Consider the following 15186-nt stretch of genomic DNA (forward strand, 5'->3'; position numbering starts at 1 on the left):
TTCTTCTTATTCTTTTTGAGCAAACATGGCATCATTCTGAAGCTCCTTTTCCCCCAGTGTCTTAAGCCATTTTAATTTGTTCATGAACAGCAGTACAAGAATACAAGCCTGATTATCAACAACACTGTTGGTTTTTTTGTTTTTTTGCTTTGTTTTTTTTTGGAGAAGACAAATATCTCAATCTTGCTTCAACTCCAGCTATTAGCACTGCAGTTCATGCAGTCAGTGTTTAGAAAGGAGCCTTTTATTTCTAACAAATGCTTGTTATTAGGTTTATCCTAACACTGCAGCTTTAGTTCCTCTCTGCTCAACTCTGGAGCTGTTTTGTTGATCTTATCTCTCAGCTGTCCTTCTCTGGTCAAGCAGGCCATGCTCTTCGTAGTCATTATTAGCACCTATTGCCCTAGCGTTTCATGGTGTATTGCTCACAATATATATAAACAAGTTCAGAATTACAATGCAGCAAAATTACGCAGTAATAAAAACGCCGTGACACAGAAGTCTGAAGTATTTCTGACAAACAGAAAATAGTTGAGAATGTAGAAAAATGTCATATGACCCAAAACATCGTGTATGGAGCTGTTTTCAAAGAAAAGTCTTCAGGTTTTTTTGTTTGTTTGTTTTCCCCAAATTCCTAAGCTAGAAGAAGTTAAAAAAAAAATAACATGGTCTTTGAATACATCCACTATTACTAAAACATGGCAGAGAAAATGTATTAAAGGGTCATTTGTCATGAGATTTTTGTTGTTTGATATCATCACATTGAGAAGGAAAGCAGCCTCAACGTACACAAAAACCAGGCCATTAAGATGCCTAAATGCAACCCCAGGGAGTTATTTAGATATTTCTGCCCCTCACAATTCCTTACCACAAAGACAGGTGCTTTCACCTCAAGGAAGTTTTACTCTATTTTCCTCCCCTAAGCATAGCAGTTCTAACACTTATTGACAAAAACTTAATGGAAATACCCCAAATTAACACATGATGAGGCTAGAAAGTACACATCATGACTGAATAACTAGTACTATGTTACAGCTGAGCATGCTGACTAAATGGCATTGAAACGTAGACTAATTTACAGTTCTAATATTTGACACAGCTTCATGTATTATTGCTTGTATTATTGCTGTTTCATAATATGTATACATAGAACTTCTTAAATTAAAGCAGTGCTTCTCTGTTGATCGTATTTAAAATCTGTCATGCAGCTGAACAGGACTCCAGAGTAAATCACTGAAGGTGGAAAACTTCAGAAGATACACACAGACTTATGGGAGAAAACACTGATTTATCTCATATATATAAATGAAAACCACATTCCAGTCTTAAAATTACTTCTCTTCAGAATTAAATTTGCAGCACGTATTAATGAGAAGTGCCATCCCTGAAGGAGCTCAAAACTTGAACAAATTCCATACATTTTCTCATCTTACTGCAATATATTCCATTTATTTATTATTATCACAGAGGAATAATGTTACAATGTAGTGTTTGAAGTAGCACTTACTTGGCAGCAGAGGACAAAGGATGCATACAAACACAGGCAGAAAAACAACTTTACACATAACCTCATATTCAGAACAAAAATAAAAGCCACCAAATTCACTGCTTAGACTTTTTTTTTTCTTTTTAACTTATGTGGGGGCTATTTTTAAGGATTCTTTGCCTAGAGAATGACGTAAGCTTGATAAAAGCAAAATACTTTGCAGAGAACAGAATATAAAGCTATTTCCAATACTACTCATGAAGATAGGTCTGAGGTAGAAAGGTGGTCATGGCTTTCCTCTTCTGTAAAATGTGTTTGTCTTCTCAGAATAACTATACTACTTTTTTTTTTAATAGACGAAGCATTTATAGTAGCCAGCATCTTCTCTTCTCACTTGACAGTTTTGCTCCACCCACTCAAGAATAATACTTAGCATTTAAATAGAGCTTTTCAGACTAACTAACCAAGCTCTCTACACCTTTGAGAGGTAAGTACTGTCACTCCCATTTTACAGATGGGAAAACAGAGGCAGAGTGGTTAAATAATTTGCCAAGAGTTCAGAAAGAACTGGCATCAGAGCCAACACTAGAATGTGATCAATGCTGTGCCCAAATCGCTCCTCAAGCAGCAGTGTTCCAGGAGCGAGTAGCGTGGGTGCAGTCTAGTTGGCACCACCGCATAAGCACTAGATATTCCTGACTTTGTTTTAATGTCCTCTAGAATCTTTTGGTAGCAGTACAGAATTTGTAACTCTTCCAATACCATTTTGAGGCTTCTTTTCTTCAGTAATAATCAACAACAACATAGTTTAGATTCTCTCCACTGTACAGGATACATATTGCATGCAGTTTTACCAATTAAAGGGATGTCTTGACATGAAAGCAAGTGTCCATGCAGCATTGTAAACTCCATGAAGGCATTAAAAAACTCCGATGATTGCTTTAAATCTAGAGATCAGCTGATCAGTGCCATAATTTTTCCATAATTATTCCTACTTGAAGTACACAAATCTCAAGGTAAATCTCAAAGATCTCGAAGGTAAAGATGAGTTGCAAGATTACAATGCCACATGATACAATCTAAGAGCACTGCAGCTTTGAAGAAAACGTTCTATCACCAACAGTATTGGAAAAGGCTTTCTAATTGTCTCTTCGTTTCTAAGAGGTGGATAAAAGACTTGTGTGTTTGAATAAACAAAAGGGGATCTCATGGAAATGAGCTTTAGTTCACAGACTGTATGTTCCAAAACTTGAAACAAGTTTGGCACAGCAAGGAACAGCAAAGCTTTGTCTCCAAACAAATTTGGGCAAGATTACACTAACTTAGACCTTACTAAAAACAACTTAAACTATCACCTAAGTCCTCTTTTAGCTATCTCCTGATTCAAAGTAAAGTAAAGCTTAAAAAATAATCCTCCAAATGGAGTGTGTTGACTAGAATCAACTAAAAGAATGTTAAAAATATCATTTTGGTGCATAATAATTATTATGACTTGAAATTAGAGATTATCTTGTTTAATGGTGTTAAAATACTGTAGCTTTCACTTAAAGGCAATTTGTGTTAAACAGTAACAATAATGCACATTATGGGAACTTCATATGCCAATTCTGAAAACAAATCAAGGGTAATTCTGAAGTGTGTCTGGTCAGATGCTTAGCATATAAATAATCAGAACAGAATATTAAATGGATGAGAATATAACTGAGGATATTTTACAATGCAAAAGCAAAGAGCTGAAAGGAATGTATAAATGTAACATTTTGCTCCATACTCCTTATGCAGTTCACTTTATCAAAAAGAACATATATAAAGCCCCTGCCCCTTTTCCCGCGGCTGTATATTTATACAAATCAGTGACAAATACTCCACTGCTCATTAATTTACAGTTGCATAGAAAGGGAAGAAGAAAAAGAACCTATAATATAAAAACAATATCCTCATCTTTGGGTATTCAGTGTTTTAGTATTTCAAGTAGAACATGTAGTCAAAGCAAACAGCATGTTCCAAGGTCCCATGCAGACTTCTGATTGAGTGGAACTTGCAATTGGTGTTTTGTAGAAAAGGGCTGTACTGCACGTCAGGAAGCACTGGTGGACGTCCAAATGAGCACTTCACATTGCCTGTAATGATGAGAAATAGCCATGTCAGTACCATACTAACATGCACAGTCCCCTACAGACAGTTCTAAATACTCTGGACTTGGTTCACTTAAGGACTCAGATGTAATTTTGCAAAAAAAACCCTGAATTTTAAAAATTTAGATGTATTGTCACAAGATTCAGCAAATCACCCAGGCATGTAGTTAAGAGAATCCTCATTTTACTGTGCTGCAGTATTTAAAATTCTTATTGAGTAAATCTCAAAGGATTTTATGACTACAGAGTAATAAATATACTTTACAGGCTTTCCTTGCTGTATACCCATAGAAAAAATGTTTAGACAAACTACTGTTCTATCTGAATCCTAAGTGGTAAATTGGAGAGTATACACAAATGGGGCTTGGACACAGACCCCTAAAATGTGATACTTATTTCCAGGCTCCTGTTTCAGGAGGAATGGTTTTAAACTAAAAGAGAGGAGATTTGTACTAGATGTCAGAAAAAAATCCTTTCCACGGAGGGTGGTGAGGCACTGGCACAGCTGTCCACAGATGCTGTGGATGCCCCACCTCTGGAGATGGTCAAAGCCAGGTTGGATGGGGTCCTGGGAAGCCTGAACTGGTGGCTGGCAACCGTGCTCACAGCAAAAGGTTGGGACTGGGTGATCTTTAAAGTCCATTCCAACCCAAGCTATCTCATGATTCCATAATTCTGTTCTTTGCAAAACAGACAAACACCCCTTCTCAAACAGTGCTAGAGTGGTCTATTTCAAGTGTGAGATCATTCAGAAATAATTTTGTTTCTAAAAAAAATCAAATGCTTTTTCAGAAAGATTAATATTTATCACTGATTACACTGAAAGATATCCCTATGCCTGCTGACAGGAAGGACTGCTGAAAAATATTATTTTAATTCAGTTAATTTACCTTGTTAAGAGACTGAAACCCAACATCTGAGTCAGTGTTCAGAAGGGCAATCCTATTACGCCAGATATTACAGTACAAGAAAGTGTTTGGCCAATTAATATTTCTGAATTTTTAGACATTAACATGGGAAAGGTGTGACCTTACAAAATGCGGATTAATGGAGAAGGTGAACAAATTAGGGAAGTAATTAACTCTGCCTATCACTTCATTCTTCTCACTCCTTACACACAGCAATCCATGGTTGTCTATTAGACTTATTTAACAATGAAACTTTGCAAAGAACTCTGCAATGACAGAAGATTATGTTGTTCCTTATTAGTTGTAATTTTGCTCTAGTATCAACCTAAACCTATAACAAGAGTGTGTTTTTGTTTTGTTTTGTTCTGTTGTTTTCCCTATTTCTCCTGTTTGTAAGAGAAATGTAGCTGCTCATACCAGGTAGATTTTTAAGAACTTGGTAGTATCCAAATATCAGACTGATTTCCAAATTTTTGTTAGAGTAGCCAAAAATCTTATTTAGTTTTGTAAAGAGGTTGTCTACTGTAAGAAGGCAGCATAATTTAATACCAAAGTTACCCCACAGCTCTTGAGCCATAGACCCATCTGAATCTGGACCAATGGGAACCAGGGAACAGGCACACATGGATGTCTTTTGCATGAACCAGTTTTGATCTCCCAGAGTTGAAGCTGGCTTGAAACTAACTAGCGGATAGATTTGAGCTGATTCCTTACGGTCAGCACATCAAAACTGCGCATCACTTTAGCTTTGGTAGTGTCTAAGCCCATAGGAATTTTCTATTAACTAGGATATTTCAAACTTTACATTTCCTATTACAGTGGTCTAGCCTCCAAATAGCCCGCTAGGGAGAAAATAAAGAACTAGCCAATTCATTTTAATGGAATTTTCCCACTTGTTTTATTCTGCTTCCTAGAACTATGCAAATACATCAGAATGCCTCATACCTGTTGTCTGCCAGTGAAACTTGCTGCAAATAAAGAAAAAAAAGTTAGAAATTTACATGATTCTGCATCTTGGTAGTACAAAACCAAATACAGCAACAGGAAAATATGTACTGTCAAAGAATAGAAAGCTTTTATCTTAAAAAACAAAACAAAACAAACAAACAAACAAACAAAAAAACACAAAAAACCATTTAACTACAAGTGTGTTATAATGATGCGTACATTATTTCTTCATAATTTTTATTGTAATAAATTTACAGCATATGAATACAGATTGTACTGTCCCTTACTCACTACTTACAACTCCATAGACCTGTGAGCGCTGTATTATAAAAATCTCTGGTAAAATGAAATCATACTAGAGCATCTTGGTACATCATTGAATAATTCTGATATTATCTGTATTGCAGTAATAGCTGTGACATTTTAGACATTTCATTCAAAAAGGAAGAAGACTGGTCAGAGACCTTAAGCAAGAAATGCATGTAGGGATAAAAGGATGTGAAGTAAGAACAAAAAACAGAACAGAATAGAGAAACTGGAATCTTTATCTCAAGAGTTAGCAGTAAACAGTTGCTCTCTCCTCACTTCTTTTACTGCATCAATTCTGCAAGTTGCTTGCCTATTTATTTTAGAGTGATGCAGCAATTAACAGATTAAAAAATGAGGCACCTTCTGTACATCTGCTTGGCTAATTTGAAGTTACTCTGGGAAAGTTTTGCAAATCCATCTTTCTGGAAAACTCTAAGCACTGTGACTGTCCCGTTGACTATACAGAATCTCCCAACATGTTTTGTATGCAATCAGAACAGCAGCAGACAATAGCAACCATTGCTCAGGGTCCCAAGGGATTAGGATCCAAGAATGTTCCATGGTTAGTAGTTTAATGCAACTTTTTTCCTCCAACTTCTTTTAATGTATTTTATAGAAGTGTTCACATCACCAGGCATATCCAGAGCCTAGCAACTGAGCTATAGGTTCCATAGTGACAGTGCTCTCCACTCCTCCCAGTACCTCCCACAGTGAGCAGCTACAGTCCTTCACCCCTGTGGCTTCCTCTGAGATACAGGTGTTGAAGATGAAAGTTCTGTTACACCCCTACCTTGCAGAGGTTTTGAAGAGAGAGTCCCAGTATGCTGTAAGACCTGGATGTTATAGCTATAGCCATATAAATACTTAAGACATTGCAGTGCTACTGCAGCCAAAGCATTCAGATATTCAGAGTATCTCCAGAAGTTGCTAAGTACTCCGATATCTGTGTGAAGTCTTAGGGAACAGATTGATGAATGCACGCAGTGTGACTCAGGAGCATAGGAGATGGTTGGCAGGCAGTGTTTTTAGTGTATCTTTTCTTTATCAGTACATCAAAAAGATCGACCTGGACCTCAATCAGCCATGAAAAGCCTTCTATTGTGACCTTTAATTTATATGATAAAATTGGATTCAGAAAGCCATATAGCAATACTGGACAGTCTCTGCAGGTCATCTTGTGCAACCTTTCACTAAAAGTAAGATGAATGCCAACAACAGTCTTGACAGCCTCTAAGGCTGGAGACACTATAACCCCTTTGTGTGACTTGCTTCCAATATTCCTCCATACATTCTTTTTAATTTAGGAGAAAAAAAATTATGAAAATGCTGACAGCACACAAGAAAATTTCCCTACCGTTTTCAGACAAATAAATATTTTTAATTATTTTCAAATTACACTTTCAGTGGAAGGAACTCATACTTTTTTTTCAGAGATGTTATATCTTCTTCCTCCTTAAAGCTAGGGGCAGGCAAAATAGTCCTTAGCACTGAAAAAGGTCAGTGGCATCTTGTCAGTGGAGGGCAAATGACTTTATCATTGTCCCAAAGACCAGTTAACATCACTAGAAGACACAAAGCTTTCTGAACAAATTACTTCTGGACTTCAAGACTGTACTAGAGAAGGAACAGTGCTTCCACTAGGTTTTACTTTATGGAAGCTGTGCTGACATGGTTTTGTTGCTAGGATCTACCTGTCACTAACTCAAAGCAGGGAAATTAGCTATTAAACACTGGTTATATTCTAACATTGCAACACCAATAAAATGTCAGATAGCGCTTAGTCCTCAGCTCACCCTACAGTATAACTGAAGAACAAACATGACTAGTACCTACTTATACATGCCAGAGAGTTATTTGCAAATACAAGAGCTGTACTTTGCTTAATTTGCTTAATAAATCCTTAATTTATAAAGCAATGGGCTCTGAACTACTGAACTCACTGAAAATATTAAGAGTCATCTGTGTCAAAACCACTTTTGCTAAATTCTAATTTGCTTTCTCAAAATGTGCAAAGTGCATCATCTTTGATGCAGTTTTTCACAGCCAATGTATGTATAAGAGATAAAAGGTGTATTTTAACAAGGTTCACTGAGCTTACAATGTAGAATAGAGCAGAGCTCTGCTGTTTCCAAAAGGACTAGACATGAACACCTCCCTCTCACTTGTGCCTTTTAAAACTAACCATCATTATTATATTTCATTGCAAAGAACTGTTGAATATGGAAGAATGTATCAGCTTTCACTACTGTTTTGCTAAAATAGAAGAGCTGAAGATATGTGCATAGGTTAAAAAAACAAAAAAAAAAGACAAATAACAAAGTTGCCACTTTAACTCATGCCTGCCAAAACCAAAAAAACAACAGTCTGTATGAAATACTGACTGAACCAGAAGGATAGCTACTCATTCTTCCAAGTGCAGTGACACTCTTCAAGGAACAGTGCCAGAAGCAGCATATGCTGGCTGATAGAAGTCATGCATATGAAGCTGTTTGATTTTACTTTAATAGAGACTGAACAAAATATTAACTTTCAATGTACTTAAGCAGGGAATGGTCTTATGTGCTGCATTAACAGTTATTTCTTCTGGCCAATTAGTTTAGTAACTAGTTCAATAATTAGTTCAGGGAATCAGCATTGGGCTATGGTTCCTGCTGTAGCCTATGGCATTTTTTTTCAATTTCTGTTATAGAAGCAGTGTTCAAAATTTCTAAATTTACATTCACCTTGGCTCTACGTAGATTTTACATAAGCATGAAATGGACTCCTAGGTGTCTTTTTCCCTTACGCATACACAAATGAAAATTCCAAATGAAGCAACAGCCTTTTCTTATTGCAAATAACTCCAATGTAAAACACAGGAATATTTTTAAATTTCCCTTCATAAATATGGGAGAATGAATATTGAGTAACCATAAAGAATAGAGTTCTGTAACTTGTATATGCTGACAAGATATCTTATCAGACAGAAGATTTTTTCTTTGTTGATACCATGGGAATGACTTTTTTCTTCGTAAGACCACCTCAAATTCACTACTACTGTCAGAGAGGTATTTTGTTACACTTACAGCAGCAAGCTGGAAATGTGCTGTTGATTTGCTCCATAACATCTGTCAGATCTGTGTTGGTATCATGAGGTGGAACTAACAAGTCATCTGCAGATATGACAACAAAGAAAGCAATTAATTTAGTAACAAGGAAATAGAAAAAGACAACAGCATTCTTAAAGGCATTCTCATCCAATCATCCATTTGAATATTGCTTTACATTTCATTAGAAATCATTAGCTGAAGCATCTGTAACTTAATGTGCAGGAACTGCCACTGGTAACTGACAGGTCTGGGAGAAGAGATGGAAGTTAAATTGCTGATTTGCAGCATAAATACTTTTTTCTGTTATTAAAGCACAATCACTGCACCCAAAAACTGGAAGGAACTACCAACAAGATGCAGCTTATGAGAATTTACAGTTAAGTAAAAGGTCAACAAGATGGAGTGATTATACTCAATAACTGCTCAGTTATGTTCTTCACTTTTTGTATGAGGTAGCTTGTCACCTAACTTCCAGAGTGAGCACATTTTAAAATAAATAAATAAAAAAAATCTCTTTTAGGCAGTATTTATTCAATATGCACCAGCAATTTCACTAGTGTTAAAATCCTCGTTGCTGTGGTATTTTTTAAGTGCTGCGTAAAATTAGCATATGGAATGGTTAGGGAGTACAACTGGCTCTGTAATTAGACAGCATCGCTTATAAATCTACCATTGCATTAAATTAGACTCAGAGAAGTCCCATGTTTTTTCAGACAAATTATAATGAAAACACACATCAATACTACATACTGGGAAAACTTCCCAGTATGCAAAAGAATGTTTTTCTGGCTTTCCACAGAAATAGCATAATTTTCTTAAATTTATGAAACAAAGGCTTGGAAAGGAAAATAGGGAGGAAATTATACTTAGACAGTTTGAGAAAAATCTGTTATTTTTTCTCCTATTTTTGTACATTCAATGGTTCATAATTATTTCTGCTAATTGCTGGGGGAATTAATGAGTTTTGCTATTGGAGAATTTAAAATAATCTTTCAAGTGAGAAATCCCCTGATGTGCAGAGGCTGTACTATTATACACTAAATAATTCCTAAAGAGATGAAAGCTTTGAGGGTTGGGGTCAAAGTACCAGAATAAGGAGGGCACACACAGAATTTTTAAAGCAGCAATCAGGAAGTTTCAATTCTATGCATTTGGACATTTGTTCCTGTATATGACAGATTACTTGGCTGTATGCACTTACTGTAGGACAAACAGCTGTTGGCCATTTCATTCCAAAGCAATCTGGTTCTCCCAGGGGAGGGGACATTAGCCCAGTAGCTCAGAACAGCCAGAACAAAAAAAAACTGTGATAGACATCCATCACTCAGAACCTTGTGATACCTGAAAGCAGCTGCAAGATGCAAGGTAGCAGCACTCCAGATGTAATATATGTTGCTCCTGGACAAAGATCATCTCCTTTTTGTGTGTATTTTTACTGGCCAATAATTTCAGAAATATGCAAACAAAACCATCCAGTATCCATCTACAGACTCACATAGCACGTTACCTGACCAGACACTCACCTGCCTGATGAAACTGCGAGCTTGTCTCTTGATCGAGTGAGTAGCTGAGGGCTGAATGCTGGGGTGAAGTACAGGGGGAGGCACCATTAACCCGTGAGTCTGACTCAGGCTACATGGGAGACAGTGAAATGCCAATTTAAGTAAGTGATACCTACATAATCTAAGTGTGAGCTTGTATACGGTCATCCTGCCACCTTGTCTTCAAAGTATTCAAAGGTGGCTTAGCTCTATACAGCTATCAGAGAGACAAAACAAAACAACCTATTAAAAAAAAATCATGCTCAAGCATAATTCTTATAACACTCCAGTTGTCACCTTAATTAATAATGATCTTTACCTATGAGTGGTGTGACACAGAAGCACAATTTGTTAAGTACAATCCAAATAGCCTGACAAGGCTCTCAACCCAGCTATGCCTAAAAACTACACAATGTTATTAATGAGGTTGGATATGTATGCATATATATGTGGAACAGGCTGCCCAAGGAGGTTGTGGATGCTCCATCCTTGGAGGCATTCAAGGCCAGGCTGGATGCGGCTCTGGGCAGCCTGGTCTGGTGGTTGGTGACCCTGCACATAGCAGGGGGGTTGAAAGTAGATGATCATTATGGTACTTTTCAACCCGGGCCATTCTATGATTCTATGATATATGTATGTACGTATATATGTACATATAATATAATACATGCACACATATAATATGTGCACACACATAATATATAATATGTGCACACATATAAGACAGCCAGCTAAGCTGTGCTAAGAAGCTTTGGCTAAGGTGACTGATCATGCTTAATAGCATCAGTTCAATCAAGCATCAGAAATTATTTTGCTAAACTTATTTCACAACCAGGCCAAACAAAGATGCCAGATTCAGGAGAACTGTTAAATCTGAAAAGTAGTAGCTACCATCCACCACTCCTGCTGTCGCTGTTTCTCCACAGTATGGAGAACTCCAGATCGGCAAGAATCCCCAAATTTTACAATATAATTTCCAGAAAACTATGAAACAGGAGTCTCCATGCTTTGAAACTGTTGAAGCAAGTCTTTCTGGATTCCTAGTCATCTTAAGAATCAAACATCCAAGTTCTGTAGTCATTTATAGCTGTAGTCATGTGTGTGGTTGAGAGTACGTACATGTATATATATATGTAGATGCAAAACAACAAAAGATTATAAGACTTCTTCACTATAAAACTCAGAAATACTGGAAGGAACCCTGCAGAGGCATTTCTACCTCTCTCCCTTCTTTTATTTTTGTAAGAAATCCTTTGAAAAAGTGTTACACAATACTCAAGCTCCAAAAATGACTGTTCTGAAAAGCCAGAAGCATGTGAAACAGCATTTATATCTGAGGCAATTACATAATCTTCACCAAAATGGCTGCCCCCATCATTTATCTTTCTGACTGCAAATCATCAAATTACTTTCAAACAGCTTAATAAGGAGATTATTTATCTAAATCTGTCAACAGTAGATGCAGAAGTAATGCAAAAATTATTTTTAAGATTTTTTTTGAGACCGAAAAATTATCTAGAACATTTACAAGACTTGTAGCAGAAGGAACTGACACAACAGCTCATTTGTGCCCAACTTTGCTCATTGGTAGTTCATGGCATTAGGCTCACAGCAACATTCCTTGAGATAAGTTTAAAAAAAACAACCCTTAACAAAAAACTGCAAATTGTTGAACAAAGAGAGATACCTTTTCTTGCACACACTATGGTGAGACACAGAAGGAAATGTTCCCTTGAGCATTCAGCGTATCTGTTTTTCTCTTCCCAATCTCATCACTCTTTCCTTACGACAATACCAACTTCCAAATTTGACTAAAAGAATAAATCAAGAGAGACTGCTCTGCACTTAGAAGACAAAGAAAAATGGAAAAGCTCTCAAGTCAGGCAAGGCTTTTACCATCAAGACATCAGTATGAGCAGTGAATGCCTACTGAGTATTCAAATCATTTGCTATTCAGTATAAGGCTTCAGCCCAGCTACAGGGTCTAGGTAAAATGAATTTAGTGATTTAAAATACACCAAGTCAGGGATAACTAATCCCAGGAAATTCTGTACAGCAACTGCTGTTCAAGAAGAGTTTAGAGCTAAGGAGATGAAGTAACCTCTCTGAAGGTCACAAGTTACTTCAGTGTAGAACAAAGGTAGCTTCAGTGGCAGAATAGGCATTTGTCCACAACACGAAGAGATGGATAGAGAGGATCTGAGTCATCCAAAATGCACACTTGTACCTAGACTGGATTTCCATCCCTCCTGAAGCAGAAAACGTGGATAAATGATGCAGAGATGACTGAGTGAGGAAGATCAGAGCTGGACTTGACAGTAAACTGCAGTACAGCAACACGAAGGCTAGACTAAGGATAGCAAGACACTGCAAAGTCAAGATTAATTAGGATACAAAGGAGACGCCTACAAACTTAAATGACAAATTAGTAGTGAAGGTTATTTATTGTCACTTAGCAGTGCTGTTGCAAATGACAAAGAAAAAACAACACAGAGCATGAGAACTATAACAGGGGATTAACTGAGATCAAATAAAGCATACTGGAATACTTTACATTTACATACATATCATATATTACTGTAGCATTCAGAATCACAGTTGGATTTTATTTTATTTTTTAAATACACTTCTTTCTAATCAGAGGCCAATGCCTAATTAATTCATTTTCATTAGACAGAATTTCCTCCTAATGACTACAATAACAAGAAAAGCCAAACAAAACCAAAATCCTCTTCTTACAAAGTCAAGACTATACAGCTCAACAGATGAATAGTGGGGTTTGGAGCAGCAGAGCAAGAGCTCTGGCAGTGGAAGAATAGCCTTAATCAGACACTGAGCGAAATTAAATGCAAAATAATTTAGGCAATAGCTGCATGTATTTATACGATTAAACAGTTTTAATGAGAGATAACCCAAATTTTAATGGGAAAGAACTGGAGTTGCAGAAAAGTCATAGTCTCTTTTCTAAGGTGCATAATGAGCATCAAGAACTTGTGGAATCAAAACTCGATACTTCAATTTCTGGGAGGTGACGTATTTTTTGTTACATAAAACTAAATAAAGATACAAAGGGACAAATAAGTTCTGCAGAAAATTCTGAAACTGAGGGATTTCTCTGTTATACTGCAGTTCCAAAGGATCTCAAGGGAGATAGTTATTTTAACCAATTTGGATCAACATAAATTTTGGTGTGACTCCGGCTGGTGTCTTTCCTGTGGAAGAGCCTCAGCTGTAGCTCAAGGGTCAGATAAGTCACACTCATTACTCATCTGACTTCTCTTGTCATCACTGTTTAAACAAATACCTCCCAAACAGCTACAGAACACCTCAGAAGCAGGCTAATTCCTTTTCCAAATTCATTGTAGATGTTCCTTCTTATTCCTGGCTTATTCTCCCAGTCACAAAAAGAACACAAAGCTCTCTCCACTTCTTTATTGCTAAAGATCCTCTGCTTTTAGCAGGAGAGGGAGCTGCACCCCCTATGTATCTTGTCTTACAGTTTTACCATACATCCATTGACAGATGATGTTAACTTCCATTAAGTTCAATATCAAATCCAGCATGAAACCATTATTCAGTTGTTCAGACAAAGAAAAATCAAATTAGACTTTCAATGCCCCTCATAATAAGTCTTAATTCTATTTTGCACATGTAGTATCTAAAATAGCTGTATAAAATAAAGGTGAAAATGGATTTTTTTTCCATATTATTAACATAACATGGTGGTATCAAAGCTGTCACGAGCAAATTCTGTTTCACCTTCTGCTTTGGCACTATAATCAATCAGGCAGACAAAATGACAACACTGTGTGACAGCTACCAATCCTGTGGGCTTGCTAAAATAAAAATAGTATGTTAACCTCAGAATTGTGACCTGAAGAAGGCAAACGTGCAGTGAGGAAGCATGCACACTTTTCTGCTAAAGGTGCTTTCTAAAGAATGTCTTTGAATGCTCTGATATAGATCTAACTTACTGTAGGATTTTCTAAGTTTCATTAATTTTCTACCCATATTTCTTACATAAAGAGGTCTCAATACTTTAGATTCAGTGGCACTTTATTAAAATAAAAAACAGTCAGGAAGCAGAGTGGAGAAGAGAAATTAAGGGTTTTGCTGTTGACAGAAGAAAGAAACAGAGAACATGAAATGCCAATCACAACAAAGAAAGTGTTGTGAGACGGACAGCGGTGTCCTTTAACACCAATAATTATTACTAAAGGAAATACATAGTTGAGTATTTTGACATTTGGACTTAGATAATTTGCATGGAAGATTATCCTGTCTCATTAACAAGACAAGGAATTTTTTACATCTACTAAAAATGTAATTGGAACATTTTGACAAAAACAAAGTTGACAAAAACAAAGGAAATAAATAAATAAACTCCAGCTGATCTCCAGCTGGCTTCTGAAATAGTCTTTCCCAAGCAGTGAGAGAGGGAAATACTTTCACACTGTAAACAGCCTAGACAGAAAAACAAACATGCTGAAGAGCGGTCATTTTTCCAGAAAGTTAACGAGGACAGTAACATGATTCAGTACTGCTTCAAAACTGTATTGATGTTGACATAAAGAAATTCCAAAGAACATATTCTGAGATTTTGAATTATTTAAGTTTTTGAAGGCCCTTCAATGAAATAGCTTCAGCATCCTTGGAGACAGCTTGCAAAAAAACTGCTCAGTGGCAAGTCAAAAAAACACAAAGTCATACAGTAATGATGTATTTAGAAAGCTATATTGAAAAATCACAGATACACTACAAAGGCAATAA

The 15186-nt window shown here is 36.6% G+C and overlaps 1 protein-coding gene across 11 annotated transcripts in view; it reads right to left on the minus strand.

Annotated features, from left to right (window-relative positions):
- Nucleotides 1-1269: 1269 nt before the first annotated feature.
- The window catches only part of UTRN (utrophin), a 344046-nt gene continuing 330129 nt past the window's right edge, over nucleotides 1270-15186 (minus strand). For 4 of the 11 annotated variants that reach the window (XM_048937877.1, XM_048937878.1, XM_048937880.1 and 1 more), the window contains 4 exons: nucleotides 10399-10507; nucleotides 8852-8938; nucleotides 5475-5497; nucleotides 1270-3606 (listed from right to left, as the gene is read on the minus strand). In XM_048937877.1, coding sequence (XP_048793834.1) covers nucleotides 3598-3606; nucleotides 5475-5497; nucleotides 8852-8938; nucleotides 10399-10507 — 228 coding nt within the window. In that variant the 3' untranslated portion in view covers nucleotides 1270-3597. The remainder of the gene's footprint in view (nucleotides 3607-5474; nucleotides 5498-8851; nucleotides 8939-10398; nucleotides 10508-15186) is intronic. The other 7 variants (XM_048937882.1, XM_048937883.1, XM_048937886.1 and 4 more) reach the window with 3 other exon arrangements.

Source organism: Lagopus muta, chromosome 2 (assembly GCF_023343835.1).
Source record: "Lagopus muta isolate bLagMut1 chromosome 2, bLagMut1 primary, whole genome shotgun sequence".
NCBI classification, from domain to species: Eukaryota; Metazoa; Chordata; class Aves; order Galliformes; family Phasianidae; genus Lagopus; species Lagopus muta.